The 23,958-nt window shown below is 41.4% G+C and overlaps 2 protein-coding genes across 20 annotated transcripts in view; both read right to left on the bottom strand.

Annotated features, from left to right (window-relative positions):
• The window catches only part of LOC117757376 (ELKS/Rab6-interacting/CAST family member 1-like), a 113,038-nt gene extending 110,996 nt beyond the window's left edge, over positions 1-2,042 (bottom strand). For 7 of the 11 annotated variants that reach the window (XR_004613104.1, XR_004613103.1, XR_004613102.1 and 4 more), the window contains exon 1: positions 1,771-2,041. The gene's annotated coding sequence lies outside the window, so the exon portion shown is untranslated. Of the gene's footprint in view, positions 1-1,770 lie in introns of all 11 variants that reach the window. The other 4 variants (XR_004613100.1, XR_004613101.1, XM_034578474.1 and 1 more) reach the window with 2 other exon arrangements.
• LOC117757379 (ninjurin-2-like) overlaps positions 1-23,958 on the bottom strand; it is a 46,929-nt gene that overhangs the window by 16,817 nt on the left and 6,154 nt on the right. For 2 of the 9 annotated variants that reach the window (XM_034578487.1, XM_034578486.1), the window contains exons 2-4: positions 7,875-8,005; positions 7,586-7,665; positions 5,258-5,435 (exon numbers count right to left, since the gene is read on the bottom strand). In XM_034578487.1, coding sequence (XP_034434378.1) covers positions 5,269-5,435; positions 7,586-7,665; positions 7,875-8,005 — 378 coding nt within the window. In that variant the 3' untranslated portion in view covers positions 5,258-5,268. Of the gene's footprint in view, positions 1-3,919; positions 4,650-4,810; positions 5,436-6,625; positions 6,810-7,141; positions 7,312-7,585; positions 7,666-7,874; positions 8,006-23,958 lie in introns of those variants that run through there. The other 7 variants (XM_034578490.1, XM_034578491.1, XM_034578484.1 and 4 more) reach the window with 7 other exon arrangements.

A 23,958-nucleotide genomic window follows, 5' to 3' on the forward strand; every position in this document is an offset into this window, starting at 1 on the left:
GGGAAACTAGATACAATTTTGTATTGTGTTAAAAATCCTGAAAACCTTCACACAAAAAATAATCTTTAGTGTCTTTCAAATCTCTTTTTAAATAGATTTAATCACAAAGATTTTCTGATTGTGGTGTGTAGTTTAAATTGTATTCCCATCTGATTCTGGAACTGATTAACTTTTAATTACTGTTCTTTTAATCCTCATGTTTATTTTATTAGGACTTTGTAACTTTGTTAAGTCAAGTGCTGTATAAATACAGTTTATTATTTTTATGGCTCAGGTCCATATGTTAAGATTGGAAGATTATAGTATAGTATAGTATTGTATTATAAGTAACTAGTATTATAATCAGGTTCAGCCAGAGGAAGACTGGGGCGTGCAGAGCCGGGACATTTAAAAATGTCCAGTGTTTACAATGACCTCAGGAGGAAGGAAGCAGCAGCTCCGTTCCCTGACTCGTGTTCCCGGAGGAGGAGCGGTGCGAAGAAATGGAGCTGTGGGCGGAACACGGAGGAAATCATACAGTCATGGTCCAGCCCCCCCCTCATCCCCCGACCACCACCACTAAACCACCCTTGAGTGTTGCAAAACACACGCAGCAGATGCCAGCTCCCCGCCCTCAACAACACAATCACATCAGATCCATGTTTTGCACAAGGGCTCCGTGATATGGCCCAAAATTACATCAAGATAAAATCAGTTGATGTCGATAGTCATCATGATAAATGTCACTTTATTGGGTCTTTTAGGGTTTAAGGCTGAGAGAAGGTTTTGGTTTCAAACTCTTCTTTATGAGCAGAAAATACACAAATCTGAGGTTAATCAATTGTGTTATACCTCCGCACTTTGTTGCACAATGCATAATCAATGTATCGATATATACGAGACTTTTGTTGTCCTGCTATTGATGGAGTTATAATGCAATATTGCTTTATGGCTTTTTGAGCTATTTTACACAAATCAATTTAGTTAGTCAAGTCTTTCACATGTTGCTTTGGTTGCAATCTGTCAACACATGGATGTGACAGTCCTCTGCAGCTATAACAGCAATGAAGACGAGGATTTAGAGACGTGCATTGATTTCTGTGTCATCTTGCAAAAGTTCAAAACTGAAAAAAACTGAAAAAACCATCAGAGAACCTGAGGGATCCTGTTTGAAAAGTGAGATGAGAGATGAAACACAGACTTATCATTGACTTCCACTTGTGGGTGTCAGTGATTCCACAGGAGGTGTGACAGCAGGCCAGACAACAAGCAGGTCCCTGCAGATGTTACATTAGAAGAATGTGAGGACAACAACAGTCTACGTGGATTTTGATGGACACTTCATGTGGCGCCTGCAACACAGCGAGCAGCCTGATAATCGCATTACTGGGCAGGTACACAGGCGAGACGTGGAGGAAGAGGAGGAAGAGGAGGAAGACTCTGGTCTGCACAGCCTCACCTGGCGCTGTGCACGTCAAGTTGCGTCCGTTGTGTTGAAGAATACAAAGACACAACGTATCTGGTGATGACATGTGTGGGACGGACACACGTCAGATAATCCTCCTTCACGTACTGACCTGAGACCACAGCTCAATGTGCATATGTGTCCACGCTCCTGTTAGACAGACATGTATGTGGACAGCAGCACAACACACACACACACACACACATACATGGGCTACACACACACAGACACACACAGACACACACGTAGGCCCATGTTATGAATCATGTATGCTCTCTCAGACATACACACACACACACACACAGAGAGGAAGTTCCAGTACTCACTGCGGCTGTGTGTCCTCTCCAGTGGAATAAGCTCAGTTAAAAAAGATGGAGGAAGGGGTTCACTATCTTCTGCTCTCCGGTGGTTCTGCCGCCGTGACGCCGCGTAACGGGACCAGACGGTCAGCCGAGGTGACGCGCTCTCTCCCGGGCAGCCTGCCTGTCTGTCTGCTCCGGTGGACCGCAGCTGTCTCTCTGTCTGCTCGGTGTCTCGCTCCCTCTTCTCCCCCGTGTGTCTCCCTCTCCGCTCGGTCTCTGACTGACTGACTGCTGCCTCCCCCCGGTGCTCGGGCGCTCCCGTGACGTCAGCGCGGCGGAGCGAGCGCGCCCCCGAGACGTAACAGCCTTTAACAGCCCCTCCCTCCTCTCTCCTCTTCCTCCCTCCCTCTCTTCATCATCCATTCATCATTTTGTATAACAAACATATTATTATTATTTACATGTCTAATTGTTAGCTTTGACAACGATATCACGTCAAGTATATGATAGATTATGATAATTTACATCAAATTTTACTGTAATATAATTATATCAAAATTATGCATTTAGATATAGTTGATTTATATTTATATACACTTTATATATATATGTAGATATCTTATATTTGTTATTAACATAACACTTCTGTAGACTAAGTTACAAGGTCCTTTATGAATAAGAAAACGCTAGAGTATAAAGACACATGAAAAATTAAATAAAAAGGCAATCATAAATGTGAGACGGGATAAAATAGGTAAAAAATAGATAAAATTATACATAGGTATAAAAAATAGAAACTGGAATTATGTAAAATTAAGATATCTATACATCCATCTATTTATTTATGTATTGAGAAAAATAGTTTCTCTAAGATGTAGTTGAGAAGAAGCAGAAATATGCATATCAGGGGAATACTCAAAAAAAGTACAAGCACATGGAATTAGGACAGTTCAGTAGGCCACAGAAAAGTACAGCTCTTTACTCAATTTGATGGTTTTGTGATCATTTTAAGACGTGAGATGATCTTTGATTTGTTGCAGTGTTGATTTGATCATTTACACTCAAATACTTTTATTTGTTTACTTTCATTAGGAGGTGTCTCATTTCGTCATGTGTCATTCTTGTTTACATTTACTCAGTATATCAGAACCAGTCAGACGTTCACACCTCAGAGTTTGTGACGAGTGAACGACCTACATACAGTTTCAGGTGAGAGTAGTGTGGCATATTTCATGTCTCTATATGTCTGTCTCACACACATCATCAGAAAGTCATCTATCCAACTAGACACTGGCCAAACACACACACACACACACACACACACACACACACACACACACACACACACACACACACACACACACACACACACACACACACACACACACACACACACACAGTGTCCCAGTTCCCTGGGCGCCAGTCAGTCAGACAGCTGAGGTATAAATAGTTTGCTGGCTAAAGTTCCCCCTGAGAGAAACACAGCAGGAGAACCAGCGCTCTCTTCTGAAGCGTCTCCACTAACTCCATCCAGAGAGAACTGCTATTTTCTTTTCAATTTAACTTCTACAAAGCATATTGATAAAGGTATAGATATAAAGGTATACTTATTGATATATAAATATCTATACTTATGAACAAGTACCATGGTAAACAAGTGTCTTGCTCAGGCTACACAGAGAAGTATGTTTTTTTTTTAAAGAAATGCAGTTTTATTAAGGATAGTAACACATATACACATATCAGTTGCATAATACAGAGCAAACACTTGGTTTTAAAGTCTGTAATCAGATATATGTTGGCCAAGCATGATTGGAGAGTGTTTCAGCATTTAAAATAAAACTATGCTTTAAAAGATGAGTGAATTCTGGACTCATGAGTTGTAGGTTTTCAAATTAACTGATATAATCATGAAATTATTTATGTATGTACCATATCCAACATTCGGCACACACACACACACACAGAGACACACATCTATATATCATCTGCTCACATTTTACACGAAAACTCAAAGAAATAACAAATGAACAAGATTAGTGATAAGATGAGTAAAAAAGGGAAGTTTAGTGATGTCAACTGCAAATTTGGTTCAAAGATGTAAGTTCTGAAACTAATGTTCAATTTGAATATTACAGTGGCTTTTTAAAGTGGTGGAATGGAATTTAATTTCCATGATGCCTGTGCCCAGTTGTTATTTCCTCCTGGCTCGTTCAAAAACAGACCAGAATACTTGTTTGACAACAGTGTCACCCTCTGGTTAAAAACAGGCATTGCATGATGTACTTCTATGAGAAACAGTCTCAATATAATTTATCTTACTTAACACAAATTTGATCTAATTTGTTTGCCTAATCCTGACTAATGCTGTTTGAAATATTTTAGATACAACAGCTTTATTATTTATTCTGTATTTATTTTATGCTATTTTAGATACAGCAACTTGACTCCATTCACAAATGCAGACCATCTTATGCTGAAGATCAACAATAGTCATTGCATGTATGTGTTTTGTTGTGTCTACTTTAGTGTATTACACACAATTATATTGAGTAGGCTATGAAATCATTTAGACATGTATAAACATGTAAGAAATGGCAGTTCTGTTAAAAAAAACAAGGAGAATATTCTTAAGTTACACAAAGAGTTAAAGCAAAAAGTGCTCTCTATGCATGTATGTATATTATGAGTTCTTGTAAGTATGTCAGTGTGTAGCAGAGGTGTATGTGTGTGTGTGGGTCAGTGAAAGCGCCTCATGAGCCATGGGAAGTATCCAGTGCGCTGCATGCCGAAGGTACTGATGAAGAAGTTGAGGACTGAGGTGATGAAGACTATGATGGTCGTCATGTTGTTCAGGTAGTCCAGACGCTTCTGGAGAGCAGAGTTATTCAGGTCCCGGCGTCCTGCGGCAGACACACACACTTAGAGACACACTGTGACCTTGACCTCACCTTAACTAAAGCCTTAGAACATAAGGGAAGACAAGTTCCCACAACATGAGTGCAGTTGACGAGTCGCAGTCACCATTTCACCTTCAGCAAGAACCACAGTAAGCATCACAGGCTTCTGTTAAATCACTACATTTATTCAACTTTCTGAAGGACAATGTGAACGTACGTCTCATATATCTACTTCCCTTGTATCTGTTTGAGATTGAATCTTAAAAAACAAAAAAAACCTTTGAGAATAAATAATATAAAACATTAAAGTTTACATCAAGTTTTCTCAATCTTTCCATTTCAAGACATGACAAGTGTAAATATTTAAAAACACAATGCATCAATATGTATTACAATAGATGCTGAGTTGGTTAAAGGGAAAATATTTTAGTTGGATTAAAGCATGAAAACATAAATGGAACAGCACACGTCAAAGACGGAATAATAAATAACCATAAAAGATGTGATGTTTCTTACATATGTGACTTGTGTCTCCCAACTTCATACAACTTACAAGTGCACAAACAACTTTTTGCTTTATTTTAACTTTGATTTGACAAATGTGTGTGTTTGTGTGTGTGTGTCAGAAGTGGAGTCGAGCCAGCAGCCAGCGGAAGAAGCCCGTCCTCTTGGACCCGAAGAAGCTGACGAAGAAGTTTATCACTGTGGTGACGAAGATGACGCCTGTGGCAACGTTGTTCAGGTAGTCGAGTCGTTTCTGATTGGACACCACGTTCAGGTCCCTGCGGGCTGGGACACACACACACACACACACACACACACACACACACACACACACACACACACACACACACACACACACACACAAACACACACAAACGTATTTCAAACGTTTTAAACGCACCCACACACATACATACAGTTGAAACATGCACACAGACAAACACATAGCCCATTCCAACACAAACACAGAGATGCTCTCATGCAAGCAGCACGTTCACACACTGATCAGTCCCTCCCCCTCCAGCCTCTGTCCACTGACATGTTGACTCATGGACTGAAGTCTGGGCTGAACATTGAAAGGATTGAGGTCAAATGTCACAGTCAAATACTCTGGATTATTTCTTACCAATGAAAAATGGTTTGATATACCAATAGAAATAATAACTATTCTTATGTCATACTTGAGATAAAACCAATTTCCTAGTAGCAAAAGGAGCTAAAATAAAATAGGGGGTTAAAAAGTTATTATTTGTTTGTGCTGCAAATTGAATTGAGTCGAGAAAAACCAACTGTATCACGTTTCTTAACAGTCATTTCTTTCTCATTCAGTGTGATGATTATTGACAGTGATGCACAGGCCGGTTTTGATTATTGGGAGGGACCCTCACCCCCATAAATTATGACCCAGTGACAAAATGACAGGTTCATTTGTACTTAAAGTAAATAATCCCCTCTGAGGAGATCCTGTGAACTTGTGCAGACTCTGGTCGAGTGAATTTTACACACAAGTTCAATGCAAATACACCAGTGGAGGTCAACAGACGCAAATTTGCTTTGGGCCGTGCAAAGGACAAGTCACACCCTTGTGATTGTTACAGAAAACAAAGGGAGAGAAGTGGAAGGTTTTTTCTAGAGACTTTAATAGAAGTGGAGCTTTCATGGAGCTGATGTCTAGAGGCCAATATACATTTTAATGGAGTTAGATTTTTGGGAAATTGCAATATTGGTTTATTTGTTTTTGTGAGTCAGATGGAAAGTCATTTCTCTTGTGTATCATGTATAGTTGTTAATACTGTGAGTTCATTTCAAATTTGCTTTGAGGCTGGATGTTGCTGTTATTGTGTGTATGTTTACGAGTGTGTCACGTAACTCACCTAACTCTAATAAACATAATTTGGTTCAATAAATGTGTACAGCTGAAATTGGATTTAAATTGTGCACAGAGCAACTTTAATCATGTGTGTTTATGAACGTACAGTGTGTGAATGTCTCATAGGAAGAAACGCTGAAACATCCATCCCAGCAGCCAGCTGCGCTGTGTGCCGAAGGCCGATTTAATGATGTTGACGATGAGGGTGAGGAAGATGATGCCTGTGATCAGATTGTTCAGGAAGTTTAAACACCGCTGACAGGAGGGGAGGAGGGTCAGTTCAAAACGAGCTGCACACACAAAGATAAAACATACACACATTACACACACAGACAATGACAACACATTCGCACAGAAACACACACACACAGAGACACAAAGACACTAATTGGTCCCTTGGCCCAGTCCATTTCCACTCATACTGAATCAAATCAAATATAGATATATATATTTATATACTGTGGCAGATTAGTACTGTAAGTACAGTAAGTCACACTTCTCTGTTTGTGTTTGTGTGTGTGTGTGTGTGTGTGTGTCTGTGTGTGTGTGTGTGTGTGTGTGTGTGTGTGTGTGTGTGTGTGTGTGTGTGTGTGTGTGTGCGTTCCTGTGCATGTTAAAATCGTTCCCTACGTCAGAGTCAGAAATGCATCCTGGCAAACAGGCCAGTTCGCTCCATCCCAAACACTGTGATGCAGATGTTGGTGACGAAGATGAGGAAGATGAGGATGGTTGTCATGTTGTTCAGAGTGTTCAGACGCTTCTGGTTGGCCTCTTCAGTGATGTCCTTCCTGGCTGCAACACACATGTACACACACATACCAAAAATAGCGACAATACAAAAACAAAATACAACACAAAATCCAATTATCAGCTTTTCGTTGGTGGTTTGTTCGTGTTGCACAACATGTGGTGGCCTGGAGATATTACACCTAAACCTGCTCGGCCTGTGTGGTCACTGCAAATCAACTTGTCAGTGATTTAGTTCGTTAATATGACTGGTTAAAAACATGGAGGGTGGATTTCTGAAGCAGCAGATGTTTCATTAGAATAATGCTGCAGTGCTCACCGATGACGATGATCAGGACTCCAGCCACAATCTGAAGAGCCAGGGAGAAGGAGATGAGCGTCAGAACAGCAGCGTAGTACCTGAGGACACAAGAGAAAAAACATTATGCAAAGAGAGATATTAACTTTGTGTGTTTTGAGGTAAAACTGTAAATATGGCTTTACTTTTACTGTAGAACATTTCAACTGGGAACTCACACACACACACACACACACACACACACACACACACACACACACACACACACACACACACACACACACACACACACACACAAACACACACATACCTGTATCCAGCTCCCTGTTCGATGACCGTCTTCATGTGTGTGATGTTGGCTAGGAACAGAGCGATGTCCAACATGCCCTCAGCTGCCGACTTCTTGGTGGCGTACAGGTTCATGTTCAGGTTGGAACCGCCCTGAGAAACATGGAGCAATAGATTCAAGACTTCAAATGATTCTTTCCATCCTCAACACCCAGTGTTTTATCGAAGTTTTTAAAAACACAACTAGAACACTGAATGCAAAGCCTTTTCTTTTCTGTCTAACTGTATAACTTTGTATTTACACCTGCAATCGTGTCTTTTAAAGTCATAGATCCGTTATCTTGTTTTGTTCATATATGCAGTTACACACAATACCAATATGAAGTTCAATATCGAGCAACTCCACACTCTCAATACACAATGAAATATCCTTTATCAAATATCTGAGCGGTAGATCTGAGCCCAGTGGGTCAGTTATAGATGTAGCATCACATCATTGCACAAACAACACTGTAAAACCTCCCTGATACACTCAATAGCGACATATCCTCTATAAAGGATAAAAATCATTCTCATCTATAAGCAACATGAGACTTACTGGAAATGGAAGAAAGCAGAATCAAGCATAGAAGTTTTAAAGTCTGGAAACTCTTTCAACTTTATGAGAAGGTGATTGATTTGTGTTTTATTCTTTGGCTTTTGATATTGACTGATCCTGACATGATCAAAATAATGAACTGATGAAATAAAATGATCCTACCACACTTCTGTAACATACCAGTCTTCATCCCCTGCTTTCAAGGGGACAACAATATGAAGTTTATCAAGCTCTGCCCTCTAGGAAACCACTGCTACTGTTTATCATCCTATAGAGACACATAGATGTTAAACGCAATATAAAAATAAAAGATGGACTGAGGCGAAGTTAAGGGAGAAGAGGGAGGAACAGAGAAGTAGAGGAAAGCAGCTCTGAGGGAAAGTTGACCACATGTCTGCTGAGTCATATGAAACTGACCTGAAGAGGGCAGCAAAGACCATGGATACCACTACAGGACATGGCCAGAAAATAAATATAATCCATGAAACAATATGAACTGTCCCAAGAAAATCCTTAAATTCCTTAAATATGATGAGATAGATTTAGGAAAAGATAAATCTAACTCTTGTTATTGGCTCATAAAAATGTTTTTTATTATTAGTTCACCAGATTTAGTTTCAGGAGTGTTTTCTCCCATTATAGATGAGACTAAATTAGAGAGGTGGGGTGCTGAAAACAGAAAGTCAACAGTGTTTCTTGTGCTGCAGCTCATTTGAAAGTTGTTTTTAGAGCTGCTCTTTGTTGCACCCTCTGCCGCTGAGTGTGTGTGTGTGTGAGTGTGTTTTGTGTGTTAAAGTAAATGTCTTTATTTTTGCAGAACAATCATTTGATGGCAAAGCAGGAAATAACAGGTAAAAGCAGAAATGTCATGCTTCCTTGCAGCTTTCCCCAAAAAGAGGTGCTGTGTGTGCGTGTGTGTGTGTGTGTGTGTGTGTGTGTGTGTGTGTGTGTGTGTGTGTGTGTGTGTGTGTGTGTGTGTGTGTGTGTGTGTATGCCTGGGTGTGTGTAAGAGTGTGTATGTGTGTGTGTATGTCTGGGTGTGTGTGTGTGGGTGGGTGTGTGCATCATTACATAAGACCTCATGTATGTATGACCCTCAGCACATGTCAGGAACTAAAAAATGCAGAGATCTAATTATCGTCCTGCACATGCACATATTATGTTTCTTAACACTGAGCCATGGATTACAGGCGTCTGTCCACAGAAGGATCATTTTACTCTGGCCTGTGTCAGAGCTGTTTGAATCTCTCTTCTTGTCTTTAACCAGAGACGTATAGAAAGTCCATCATGTGTGAATTAGACACACCTTATGGCCTTGTGAACATTATTACTGTACATGTACTGCTCAGTAATTATTCAACAATGCAGCCTCTACTTGTGCTTCCTCAGTTTCTCTCATGTGTTTCTATACCTGGACAATTAATGCTCAAGTGAACCAATTTCTGGATACAGCTGTTCTATAAGAAGCAGCACCGATGACCTTCCTGTTATGATTTTGGAAGCAACAAAGACCGATGTTTTTAGGAAGTGATTATTCTTTAGTTGTATATTTATACACCAGAATACCGTGCTTTTGAATGCACCATTTTACCATGTGCCATGACTCTAAAAAACAGATCTACATCCATCTAGTATAGCAGGAATAATATTTTTTAGAATGACTTATTTTTCTCAGTTTTATATGTTATGTTTGAGAATTTACTCAATTAATTTAATTGATGTAATTATATATGCTACACAGTATCCGTCCGTCCGTCTGTCCATCCATCCATCCTTCCTTCCTTCCTTCCTTCCTTCCTTCCTTCCTTCCTTCCTTCCTTCTATCCATCCGTCTGTCTGTCTATCTATCTATGACATATGGAGCCTTTATAAGTAGAGACAAACACTTTTCTTTTTGCAATGAAACTTCACACAAACATTTCCACTTCACTTAGTTAACAGTTGCTACGAGTGCACAAAAGAAAGCACTGCAGCCTCTGCGAACACGTCAAACAGGCACAAAGCGTTCTTGGAGGCTGAGATCATAATCGACTTTGTTTCTTCTTCCAAAATTCTCTGAGGCAAACGGAATGACGATAACCAACCAACAGCACCACAGATCCACTGTGCAGCAGCAGCCAGTGTGTTTTACATCCACTTCCCTCTGGCACACGTCCTTCCTCCGCAGGGAGACAAGCGAGTTGGCAGGTGCAGCTCGGTAACAAATAGCTCTCACCGAACGGCGTCCGTATGAGGTCTGTGGCTTATCATAGCTGGGCCACGAGTTCTGGAATGAGACGTCACCGCTGACATTTTCAAATGTGGGTTTTGGACTCGGCAAAGGCCGCAAACCAAAACCAAAATAATCTGACTCTTTGTGTAAGAGGTATGCTTTGTTTTTTTGGGACTTTTGTGCACCTTGCAGTTTATCCAGATGTTTACCGAAGGAGCCGAGGCCCCATGTGATATCATTCTGTGCAAGAAACCTGGATATCTTCCCCCATACAGTAAGAGTACAGTTTGTTCCAGACCATGTTAATCTCCAAGAAACTATGAAGCAATTCCAAAAAAACCTGCAAGACTTTCAAAACACTGGGAACACATGTAGCCCGGCCCCTGGAATGTTTTCCTGAAGTGTGTGTGAAAGAACGAGAGGGAGAGCTGGGTAGGAGCGAGGGAGGAAAACGTGAAGAAGGAGGGAGGAAGACATGAAGAAGTGAAGAAGTGATGAAAAAAAAGAGAGACAGTGTTGGATATAGAGACACAAAGAGAGAGAGAGAGAGAGAGAGAGAGAGAGAGAGAGAGAGAGAGAGAGCGAGAGAGAGAGAGAGAGAAAAAAAAGTATGTTTGCATTCTGGCCTGTTTCCATCATTTCTTCTTTGGAGGCTCATGTGGTCACACTTTATCAACATCAGCTTTGGGAATGCTGCCAAAACACACACACACACACACACACACACACACACACACACACACATGGACACACACACACACACCACAACCAAAACATTGGAATGGCCTACATACAACTTTATGGCCCATGTGTGTTCACTTACTGTCATGTCTCTCTAAATGCACCGACTGTTCCTTCGCTGCACTAAATCTCATTTTATTTTGGATGTATTCACATATACACGTCGATAAATGACAAAATGTCAGTTTTAGCCTTTGTCTCAGCGGGAAGGTAGAAAAGTCATATCATCCTTATTTACAGCAGCAGCGTGCACACGTGGCTGCAGGAGGTCGGCGGAGGTCCCACACATTTACCCTCAGAAGCTGTGAGTTACAGCCGAGGCTCCATCATGTGCGGGATTGACGACCCGGCTCCACGGTGAGTAGATGACTGCGAGTGTTTTCTAATCCTGCGAAAAAACTGCCTTCCCTGCTGAGAACTAATCAGACAGCTACAAAATATAAGTATTGTGTGTTTTAAAATATGATATATCATCCAATCATATGGTCTCCAGAATGTCTCAGTGTCTTTCTGTGCACTGATACTTAACAGGAGTCTGTAAATATCTAATTTGAAAGGTTTTTGGTCCTTATCTCTAAGAAAGGCATCCAGATGTTAGCAGTTGTTGTTTCTATTAATGTCTAAAAATCTCCACACAGAATAAAAGAGGAGGAGTGATTATCTGCAATGAATTAGTAGAGTTTATAGCTTTTGCGTCCTGCGTGCGGAGGGAGTTACTCACTGTTTTATTACTTTTCTACTGTTTTTGAAATCCCTCCAGCCTGATAGTTGGAATGTGATCTGCTACTGAGACGAGGATCTTTGACATGCACAACATCACAGCTTCAAAAAAACTCCTGAAGAAGAGAAACGAGTCTATAAGACAAAAATGTGTACAAATATAAATTTCCTTTTTTTTATTGTTTTACACATGAAGTAATCTTAATCATATTGTTCTAAACCTCACAAGGTGGTAAATTCAAAGTGCTTTACAGTACAAGTCACCTTCGTCCGCTTACACTCTCATTTATACACGGCCTCTATCTGCTGCGTTTTTTCTATCACACACACCATTCACACACGGGCATCGAACCACCGACCTTCTGGTTAGTGGACGACCCTCCTGAGCCGCAGCCACAGGTATCTGGTGATCGACTGAAATAGGCTTCGAGATGAAAAGTCAAAGAATCACCAAAGTTATTACAATTTGGTTTTTTATTGGAAAATATATGTACAACATTTCATGGCACTCCATTAAATAGTTATGGAGACATTTCCCCAGATGTTAAAAATGTCACGGAGGCCCTGAATGAAAAGTCAGTAAAGCATTTCTAGATCCTCAGGGGACCATGAATGTACAGAATACTTCATCTATTCACTGCTGAGATATTTACAGTAAGTCTGCACCGAGGTGGTGACATTTCCATCCCTAGAGTTAGTCAATTACACGTCTCTGCTCACGTGTCCTCTTTTTCTTTTCTTTTTTACTCCTGGTTTCTGTAGATGTATGTTTATGTTGTAAATTCACCCTATAGAAAATCCAGAGTGCTTTCAGGAGTCCCATTCCTGAAAGTCACTGATCCAAAGCTGTGGGCACAAGGCCACATCAGATAACATACACACACAAAGTCATCTATCCAACTAGACACTGACCAAACACACACACACACACACACACACACACACACTCACACACACACACACACACACACACACACACACACACACACACACACACACACACACACACACACGCTCTACCTGACCTGTATATATGCACTAAATACTATGTCCTTCCATGCAAAACTACACGTTTACACTCCTGACTGCCCACACACACACACTTGCAGGCATGAACACTCTCACACACACAAACACACACACCAGCACTCACTAAACCACATGGAAGGCCCCCCCTCAACCTCACAGGAAGTGCTCCTCCCCTGGACTCCCATTGGCCGCTATAATAACCAATGGGAAGACACGACCAACTAGGAGTGGAGCTCTGGTTTCCCTTTAGTATCTTATTTTAACTGCCCGTCTCTCCATCTCTATGTCAGTACTTTCCAATTTTTCTGTTTTTTTCCCCCCTCTGCATTTTTCCACGTCTCCCTCTGCCTGAAGGCATCATCCCTCTGTTTGCTTTTTATGTAACTTCCACACAGAACGAGAGAGAAGACGACAGCAGAAAAGCAGATGAGGAGAAACAGATGAGAATCAGCATCAATGGAGGAAGAGAAGCAGCGACCAAGATGATCCCCCCCCTCCTGCCGACTCACTGGCAGCAGATCAGCTTTGGCAGTCACTTGCTTACTCGAATGATTTTTGGCTTTGAACACGACTCAGTTTTTGCCAAAAACTAAGAGCAACACTCAGAGAAAACTTAGAGAGAGAAGAGACAGACATGTGAAGCTTTTCTCTTCAGTAACTGAAATCCACGATTGGCTTTAAAGGCATTAGATACATTTTTAAACTCTTTTCTAATCCCAGCGGAGTCTGCAGATCTCTGTGAGAAGACCTAAAATCCATCTGCTTCAATTCATAATAAAAGATTTTGAAGAATGGCGTGAACACAGTCGAACATTAGCAGCTATAACAGCCTGATATTTCCAAACAAAAGCTAAAGGTCGATGAATTTTGGATTTATATTCATCCTGAAGCCAGACTCCAAATAAATGCTTAGAATACACATTTTCAGGCCTGACTGTGAAAACTTTTTCCACGTGCAGAGGTGAACACATCAGGTCCTTTCACACATCACATCTTGACATTTTCTGTTTGTGCAGGGGGGGGGGCACATCAGCATGTGACGTTCTGCGATCCAGCTGATTTGTTTGTATATGTATGTGTATGAATGTGTGTGTGTGTGTGTGTGTGTGTGTGTGTGTGTGTGTGTGTGTGTGTGTGTGTGTGTGTGTGTGTGTGTGTGTGTGTGTGTGTGTGTGTGTGTGTGTGTGTGTGTGCATTTCCATGAATAGACATATTATGTTTAGACACCAACAAACAGAGGAGTAAATTCTGCACACGTACAGAACAAATTCAGTAAGAGCCAAATCACTAATTAGGTGAACTTTGACATAGAAAAAAACTTTTGCGATTTAAAGACCTCATTGCCAACTTCCATCCTACTGGCTGGCCTGTAATTAGCAAAACTGGCATGAAAAACAACCTTTAAAATGTGTGTGTGTGTAAGTGTGTAAGCGTTTTTATGTATAGACGCACATGATGATGATGCCGGCCTTTACAATAAGTTTGGATACACCTACTTGGATACAAGGCTAATGAGTAAATTTGCAAAATCATGAAACCTATAATTTTGGTGACTCTCCCCAAAAACCCTGTTTCCTGCTGCGTCCCCTTAGGTCACAACTGAGTGAAGGCACATGTCATTTTAACACAGCGGATAAAACCGCTTCATCCTTACTGATGCTGCACTTCCTGCTCTCTTCTCCTCTCTTCCTCCCTGTTTACAATCGCATAAATCTTTCCTCTGACTTCTTGAGTCCAACACTCTGCTGCGATAAACAGATAGAGAGACAAAAACACATTAAATACATAAGACATTATTACATTTAAACCTTGAGAATCTAAAGATCCATTTAATTCCAGATTAGACAATGATTTGCATGATATCGACACTATGATTTAAACTAAACTACATAATAAAATTCATTAGCATTTTCTGTTTTTGTTTAACTGTGTATCTGATGGTTCTCTCCTCTCCTTCCTCCCTGTGATGATCAAAGTGACGAGCTGTTACTCAGCAGGATGGACGGGATGTGCACAGAATCATTAGTGTGTGTGCACGCTTCATGAGACCCAGCTGACGTTTTAGACCTTGAGCATGAGGACATATTAGAGGACGTGTTGTAAAGTCCTCCACTCTTAAAAGGTCTGGTTGAGAGACACTCAAATGTCAAGCAACCACAACATTACTTCTAATATTTTAATGCAGGATATGTTTAAAGTAATATATATTTGTCAAAGACCATTCTGCTGCATAAACTTTTTACATTCTAATGATAATAATACTTTCTTGCCTGAAGGGCTTTTACTTGTAATCGGTTGTATTAACATTAATGTATCGCTGCTTCTTCAGTAGAGGATCTAGATTTTTCTCGCAGCACTGGATCTGGATAATGGACCCTGCACAACTTCATCAACTTTGACCCTGGATTCTCTTGTTCTCTGATAAAGAGTAGACATTTGGGGGAAGTGACTGTTCCTCAGAATCTGGAACACTGATCACCTCCCATAGTGCACCGCGGTCAATCCATCATCCTCCAAGAAAGTCGTGATTGACTTTATCTATTCATTCATTTTTAACCTTTTTCCTGTCTATGTCTGTGTTCGCCTTTGTCTTGTATTACTAAAACTAAAAACCAGATTCCAGAATAGTTCTTATAAGCTGTCAGTTTCCTGGACTCTCTAGATTCTAGCACTTGAATTTTAAAAGCATTTAATCTAACTTCGATAAAATTGAAGTTATGAAAAAAGAAATAGAAGTACAAACGTGCATGTGTGTGTGTGTGTGTGTGTGTGTGTGTGTGTGTGTAAGGAGATAGAACACAGGGGAAATCAACCACCCACACAACCACGACGACCTTTGACCCTTGACCTCCCACCCCCGAGTGGTGAGACACTCGGCCACATACGGTGCCGCAGTGTGAAAACCCACACGGCCAGAAAATAAAGATGAAAACCTTGAGCTGTGATTTAACATGACACATGCGGACACACGGTGAAGGTATTTCACAGCTCTGTAATCCAACTGCTTACACTCCACCACAGGAGCGTGCATTTCTCTGCATGGGCACTTCCATCTGTTATCCAGGGAACAGAGAGAGAGAGAGAGAGAGAGAGAGAGAGAGAGAGAGAGAGAGAGAGAGAGTCAGTTATCTAATATCAGTCGACTCTTTCCATTCCTGATCACGAGCACATGGTGCCACAGCGTTCCTCATATCAGTGACTCAGTCAGCCGGCCCCTCCAGCCCTGCAGGGACATCCTGTATGTATGGAGGGTCCCGTCTCCAACTGACAGGACTTTACCACCATAAAATCCTCCCTGTACTGCAACACTGATAACATTTAAAAAAACTATTGTTATTTTGGAAAACTACTGTTATTCGTGTTTTTATTCTCAAGTATTTCAAGTATAATTCTGGTTTGTTATGACTTTAGCAAACAGTTTCTACATCTTCTCCTTTCAGCTGCTCATATTACTGGCATGACCGCTCTCCCAAAGTGAAGCCAAAGCATCTTAATCGCCCCCTGGTGGGTGGCTGCAGCATAGGTCATGAACCCTGCCTCCTCCATGTTGGTGGATGGGACATGTACCATAATTTGTTTTTATAGATGGTTTCTGTCATTTTAGGTAGTTATTATATCACACAAATGCGGATTGTTCTGGTAAATTTGGTTTTGATTAGTTATTTAATGCTATAGAATGCGGCAGGGATCAGCAAACAAACTGGTCTCCACTTGAGCCACGGCCCCTATTATCTGTATCAATACCTGTTATCTACATCGCTAATCCAAAGTACAGGCTGCATCTTCAGTGAGCAATAGATCTTGCATAAATGCACAAGGCCGACCTCAACAAGGACTACAGGTGCAGGTGTGTGTGTGTGTGTGTGTGTGTGTGTGTGTGTGTGTGTGTGTGTGTGTGTGTGTGTGTGTGTGTGTGTGTGTGTGTGTGTGTGTGTGTGTGTGTGTGTCCATAAACACTTGGCTCTCCTATGACGTCAGCCATGCTACAAGAATGTGTTACCTAAGAGCCTTGCTAATATAGCATCATCTGGAATGCTACAACCCGTAAAGTACCAGATGTGTGCATGTGTGTGTGTTTGTCTTAATCTGTGTGTTGCCAGGTAGGTGAGGGGAGGGGTGGGGGGGGGTGCGTCGCATGCCAGTTATGTTCGATGTGTCATGGCAACATCACAAACAGAAACAGAAGTGTTCTTACTGTTTCTGAGCTGCTTTCTCTGCTGTGATGACTTGGTTTAGGTTTGGCGACATCCTGTGAGGATGTTACATCAGTCCTTGTGAGGATGAAGATGGCAGCAATAGCTGGAATTCCTGGTTTTCTTGGTGGTGTGTAACCTGTCATAAAATGGACGTACATGTATTCTGCGAACTGGAGCACCAAAAATACCGGAAATATTTTTTCATCAACCATTATTTTTTTCCCGATGATAAGCAATGGTGCAGCATCACAGTGTTTTCATCACGGCCTCATCGTCTCTCAGGAGGTCACAGGTCAACAGCGCAGGGCTCGAGGGCCCTTCAGGGGTCTGGAAGTCTCCTCCTGTGGGAGCTGGTGTCCGACTCGTCCCCCTGAAGGAATGTTACCTCTACACATTCTGCCTCCCAGCTGCTGCTGCACCAGCTCATTTCAGAGAGAAACGCCCCATGAAACCATGTTCAGACCAAGAGATAGTTTAACATTTTGCAAAATAAAAATTCTTTTTTAGAACCTGCAGTTCTGGTAAAAGGGTTTACCAATAGTTTTACCTGCAATTGCTGCAGGGCTGCATTCCACCACAATGACCATAAGCAGGGATGCTATTATGACCATGAACATGACGGTGAGGTTAAAAGTTGTTGTTGTGCAACTTTGCAACAGACAAAGCAAACGTAACATTCAGCGCACTGCAAAATCTGAAATAAGGTGATCTTACTTTAAACAAAATCTACGAAACTGCTTTGAAAAAAGTGCGTAGATATCATTTAGTTTTAAGTTATGTTTTCTATATCTGGTATATTAGCATAATTCATTGTGTCAACTAGCTAGGTGCTTTACGGGTTAAACATTTATAATAGAGGGAAAACAATAGGGAACAATTAAAAGAAATTTGAAGATCACACAACATAGACAATATTAGGGCAGAAGGGGGGGTGGGGTTGTCACAGATGAGAAAATGGCAAAAACAACATAGATTGAAATATAAAATAATTAAAATTGAAAAAAAAATTATCAGAGCTATGATAATAAAAAAGAATATTACAAATTGTATGTAGAAGGTTAAAAAGTTGAATATATAATCATTTTACAAGTCAGATACAGTTTACAAGTATCAGGGAATAAATGATTCTCCTCAAAACCCGCCATGTCTTTCTGTATGCAGACGTGCAGTCCGTGCTCTAGAGCCAGTATGTGAACAAAAATCATTAAAGCATCAGAAACAGCCACAAGCTCGTGAGGAATTTTCAATCCTCTGAGTCACCAAAGCCTGTGATTACAAAACCAGTCCTAACAGTGTTTGTGGTTTGTCGTAATTATAACTCCTCAAACAGAAATTGCACTTTGCAACAATAAGAGATCTTAACTTACATTTACGATTGCACGTCTGTATCCAAAACAAACAACACACGGGCAGTCTGGGGAGGAGGGGGGGGGGGGGGGGGGGGGGGGGGGGGGGGGGGGGGCGATACTGCAGGAAGTGTGTGTGCTGTACACATTGCCGGCTCAACTGTAAATAGCTGTACAGTACATGTTGCTGTGTGGAGGTGTGGTGGAAAGAAAGAGAGTCGAGTCGCTCTTGTCTCTGGTGACATTTTTACCGACGACAAGCTGTTTGGAGTTTAAACCTCCCTGAGGGGTACCAGCTCTCAGGCCGCGGCCATGTGTGACATCGCAGGACATTCCTTCCAGCAACTTCCTGGGTTTTATGACTCGGCCTTCCTCGCCCTCCACAACACACACACACACACACACACACACACACACACACACTTCCTTTCTCTGTGTTCCTGTGTATGTGGGCATTCCCACTTCCTGAGTTCCACAAATGCGGCGGTTTCTTGTCCAAACTGTGTCACAAATAAAAGACATGTAAAGCGAAGTGATGAATACTGTCTGTTTGTCTGTTTACAGTGAGACATCATTTCCCTGTAAAATGTGTTGTTTCTTTTTTACGCTTTCCACTTTTTATTGGGACACATTTAAATTTTTTATATCCAGTCCTGAGCACCACACAGCCGGTGACACACGTTTAAGGTCTATGACTGAGAGGAAATTACTCAGACTTTAAACAATCTCAGCCTCATCTGACGGGAAGACAGCATTACAAACTTGAGCCTATAACCAGGCAGGAATGAACGATAAAAAAAATGTAATCCCTTTATATTCCTCAAAGTCACGATATTCTCGCCCTATGTCCCATCAAGTGGCAGAAACGCAATATCAACCCACCTTGTCTGCTTTTATAGTAGTGAACACCAACATTTTGAAATTTTCAAACGCAATTTGTTATTTTGGCATTGGACATAAATACAATCGGATGTTTAAAGTAGCTGACCCACACTCTTTGTTAAAACTCTAGTGCCAGAAATATTTTACATGCGCCTGTGCAAAAGATTCAACTCTTAGCAGGTTTTTCTATTTGTAGGCTTTTAAAGTGTTTTAGTTAGTTTGATCTCATTCACTACGCTCAAACCCGGGGATCCAGTGAACACACACATTGGATTAGTGCACATGGTGATGGTGACAACTGGATATCTACTCGTTTCACGGGATCCCTGCTCAACCAGTCTGACATGACCAACCACACAGCAGGGTCACCATCTTCCCCTCTGTGTGTGTGTGTGTGTACTGTACATACAACTGAACTTACACTTCACTCTACTGTCATGTGTCTACAGACGTGTGTGTGCTTGTATGAGAGAGAGAGAGAGAGACGGAGAGGTTGTGTAATTCTTGTCAGGTATCCATGTACAAACACATGCACATTTCTGCAAACTATATGCAAAACTGACAAACGTGCATGGACACACACACGCACACACACACAATCACACACACACACACACACACACACACACACACACACACACACACACACACACACACACACACTTTATAACATGACGGTTTATTATCTCACCTCATTTTAAGCACACAAAGTAAACACTGGGTAACTCCTGCAGTTCAGCAGTCAACAGCATGCACACACATGGGATGTTGATTTAGCAGAGTAATGATGTCATGATAATAATCTGTTGTGTAATAACTGAACGACTGGAGCAGTGACACCAGGGTCATTTCACATATTTAAACGTGTTTAAGTTGCTCTGCAGATTTTTTTTACAACTGCATGTGTGTTCCAAAAGAAACAGAAGAAAACAGAAGAAAACAGAAGAAAACAGAAGAAAACAGAGGAAAACCACAATCGGGTTCCCTGGTTACCACAGAGTTTTTATTACTGTGGTAATGTGGGAGTGATCTGAAATCAGCGCTTCTCCTCTGATCTGCCGTCACTGCTGCAAATTGAGCAGTTTAATCGTCATGACGGAAGTTTTCCACTGAGACGAACCCAGTGCAAAATACACGTCCTCTAAATCAATTCCCTTTCATTTGTGTAAGTGCATTTACAGAAAATAATAACCATCATATAGACAAAAAGATAAACAATGAATGTCCAGAGTTACATGTTGTCCCATTGCAAAGCTGATAATGCAATATATCAATTTGCATCCAATCCGTCCATCCAGTACTGCAGTAACACCACGTACACACACTTATCCACTGCAAACCACAAGTCACAACATTAACAGTGTTTTGCACAAGTAGAAAAAAAAAGTAGTGCTTATCTATTAAACAACACTTAAGTCCGTAATAAAGTATCTTGACAATGAACTGCTCCTGTTTCTCTGTTTGCAAATACTGGTCTGTACGGCGGTAAATACATCATACAGTTACATACTTGTTAAAGTACACAGCCAAAGTAACTGCCTGAGTTATATAGTTTTTGAGCGTGCTGCAAGTAACTGCCAATTAAAGTGTAGACACTTTCTTTTTTCGCAATTTCATAGCCCATATGTTTTTACTGGGATCCCAATTTTCCCTCAGAGGCCGGCATTCCCCCTCGTGTCTCAATAAAAACTTGTAATACTTTGGTAAAACAATTAAACAGCAGAACAACACGGTTGATGATCTGTAAAATGCAGCGATTCTCACTTTCTCCGAACACTGAGTGAAATTGAATGTTTTCCTTTAAGACCTGGAGGCCTCATGGTCTTTCACAGAGGACGATTAATAACAGAGGGTCATTGTTTCACGTTGGGCATGACCTCACCCTGTGGAAATCAACAATAGTCCCATGAGCGCCACAGGCACCAGTGGACATCAGCTACGGAGACTGGATGAGGTAAGACAGAACCTCACCCACCTCCCACACTCACAACCACCCACGCCATCGCTTTTCTTTTTCCTTTTGAACACACTTATAATCACACATGACCTCACACAGCCACCTCATTCCAACACACTATCTAAGTGTAACGGTTGTGGGCTTGTACAGAAAGCTCCAAGTGGTACCGTTGCGTCTAAATGTGTCTGAATAACAAGCATTAAAAACTTATACTGTTGCTTATTTGACATTCTTAACACATTTGTGTGAACAAGCATCATTAAGGGCGCGTGACTGTTTCATATATGTACATAGATGCTGGATAGATCATCCAATCAGAGGACTACAAATGGTAAAATTACCTAATTACCTTTGCAAAGGACGGTGTGTTTTCATTGTTTGCTCATTCATTTATTGTCTGTCAGCAGGATTACTCAAAAACTACACCACCCATTTCCATGGATTTTCTAAAGAAAGGGTTGAGTCATGACCGAAGAAAGAACCTGCTACATTTTAAACTGGATACTTACTTAAAAAATTAGCTCTTGAACATACATCAGTTTGATAAGAACCAATAAAAAAGAACTGAAACCATATTTGAGAAAAATGTATTTGACGTGTACTTTTTAGTTTTTCCCATCCGCTAACCTAGAGGAGGCAGGGTTTATGACCCATACTGCAGCCAGCCACCAGGGGGCGATCGAGATGCTTCGGCTTCACTTTGAGGCAGGTCATGTTTATCTTTATATACAGTCTATGTGTTTACATTACTACACACAATCCACACACACGTCTACATGTATGCAGCCTTTTCCACAAACCGTACACAACATCAGCTGCACAGCTTCGGCCTGCTTGTGTTTCTGATTGGATGAGCCAACACTGACGCTGCAGGGAAGGAAGGTAGAGATAGAGAGAGAGAGAGAGAGAGAGGTCTGTGTTTACCTGTAGATCCCCCTTCAATTAACGTAAACACACTCATGTACACACTCATGAGTTCATTCACATGCTCCCCACTGGCCCTCAGCCTGCAGCAGAGCGACACCTTTTTTAAAACATAAAACAACAGGTTCGATTCCGTCTCATTCCGTGAATTAACGCCTCTCTTAAAGGAATAGCACAAAAATGTGGGAAACACATTAATTCATATTTATCTCCCAGGAGGGGGGGCAAGTTTAGAGGGTCAGTGTCACCTCGCTTAACTCACACACAGAACCGCACAGCAGCACCACGCACCGCCCCGAGGGGCTCGTGAGGGCTTATGACATTGTACATGTTTATGTCTATTTTTATGCCTGTGCCACATGTGTGACTGCGTCTCTGTGTGAGTTTGGCCGCCGTCCAAGCTCAGCACACGGCCCCGTCCACGAGTTACACTTTAACACCGCTGCAGTTAAAAGTGTCTGTATTAAACGTGCAGTTAATAAGCACCGCACCATTCTCTGAAAAGAAATAAATCCTGGTGAATTCTTTGACAGGCCCTTAAACAGTTACAGGGTTTGTTTTTTTATAATGAGTCAAGGGTGTGTAAACAGAGCTACATAGAAAGTCAGTGAAAAGCCTAAAAAGATTGACATGCAGTGAAAACGAATTTATAAGTCTGGGGGGTGTGTGTGTGTGTGAGTTATGGTGTCCCATGCCTCGGCACTGGAAACGGGGGTTTCCTGTTCTTTCTTGGCAAATACAGCTGGAACAAGTGGATGTGGAAGAAAGTGGGTCACAGCAACAGTCTTGAGCCGTTTTCAGACATGAACTCCTCATGTATGAAGAGCGAAACACGAGATTGTTTGGCTCAGACACATTCCCAACAACAAGAACATGGCCAGAGCATTCAGGTGAAGGGTGGCGCCTGCGTCGAGCGTAGAGGAGGCGGGACATGATGCATAAATGTCGCTGCAGGAACCCCATGTTTTTGTTCTCAGCACATCGGCCCTTATCGGGAAAATCTCTTGAAACTCGTTGTCTGTCCAAGTTGAAGTCTTCCTTTGTGTCTTCTACATGTACGGCTCCTCATTTCCATTCTGAGATATTTGGAGTTTTGCATCTGTGGTGTGTTAGGAACGTCATCAACACGCCCGCTCACTCCCTCTTCTCCAGATATTTTCCTGCTGTATTCCCACATGGGGTCACTTGGACATTTTCCAGACATTTTTCCAGGTTGCTGGCGGGAAAAGTTCCAGAGAACGTCAGATGCGACTGACTCTGTGATTTGCGCTCTCACAGAGCCTCTCTGGATACTTTCAGGACGTTGTGTGCAGTAATTAGCTGAGGATTTTACAGATGATCGATTTAATGTAAAAAACATTGTCTTCATGAAACACACAAAAGTCTTTCACCAGTTGAAAATAGCGTCAGTAATGATTTTAACAGCAGACTTGTGTGTCTGTGATGAGAACACTATATCTGTGTCTGTTGTTTTTCACTCTGACAACATAATTGTGGGTTT

The sequence above is a fragment of the Hippoglossus hippoglossus genome, chromosome 23 (genome assembly GCF_009819705.1).
Source record: "Hippoglossus hippoglossus isolate fHipHip1 chromosome 23, fHipHip1.pri, whole genome shotgun sequence".
Classification (NCBI taxonomy): Eukaryota; Metazoa; Chordata; class Actinopteri; order Pleuronectiformes; family Pleuronectidae; genus Hippoglossus; species Hippoglossus hippoglossus.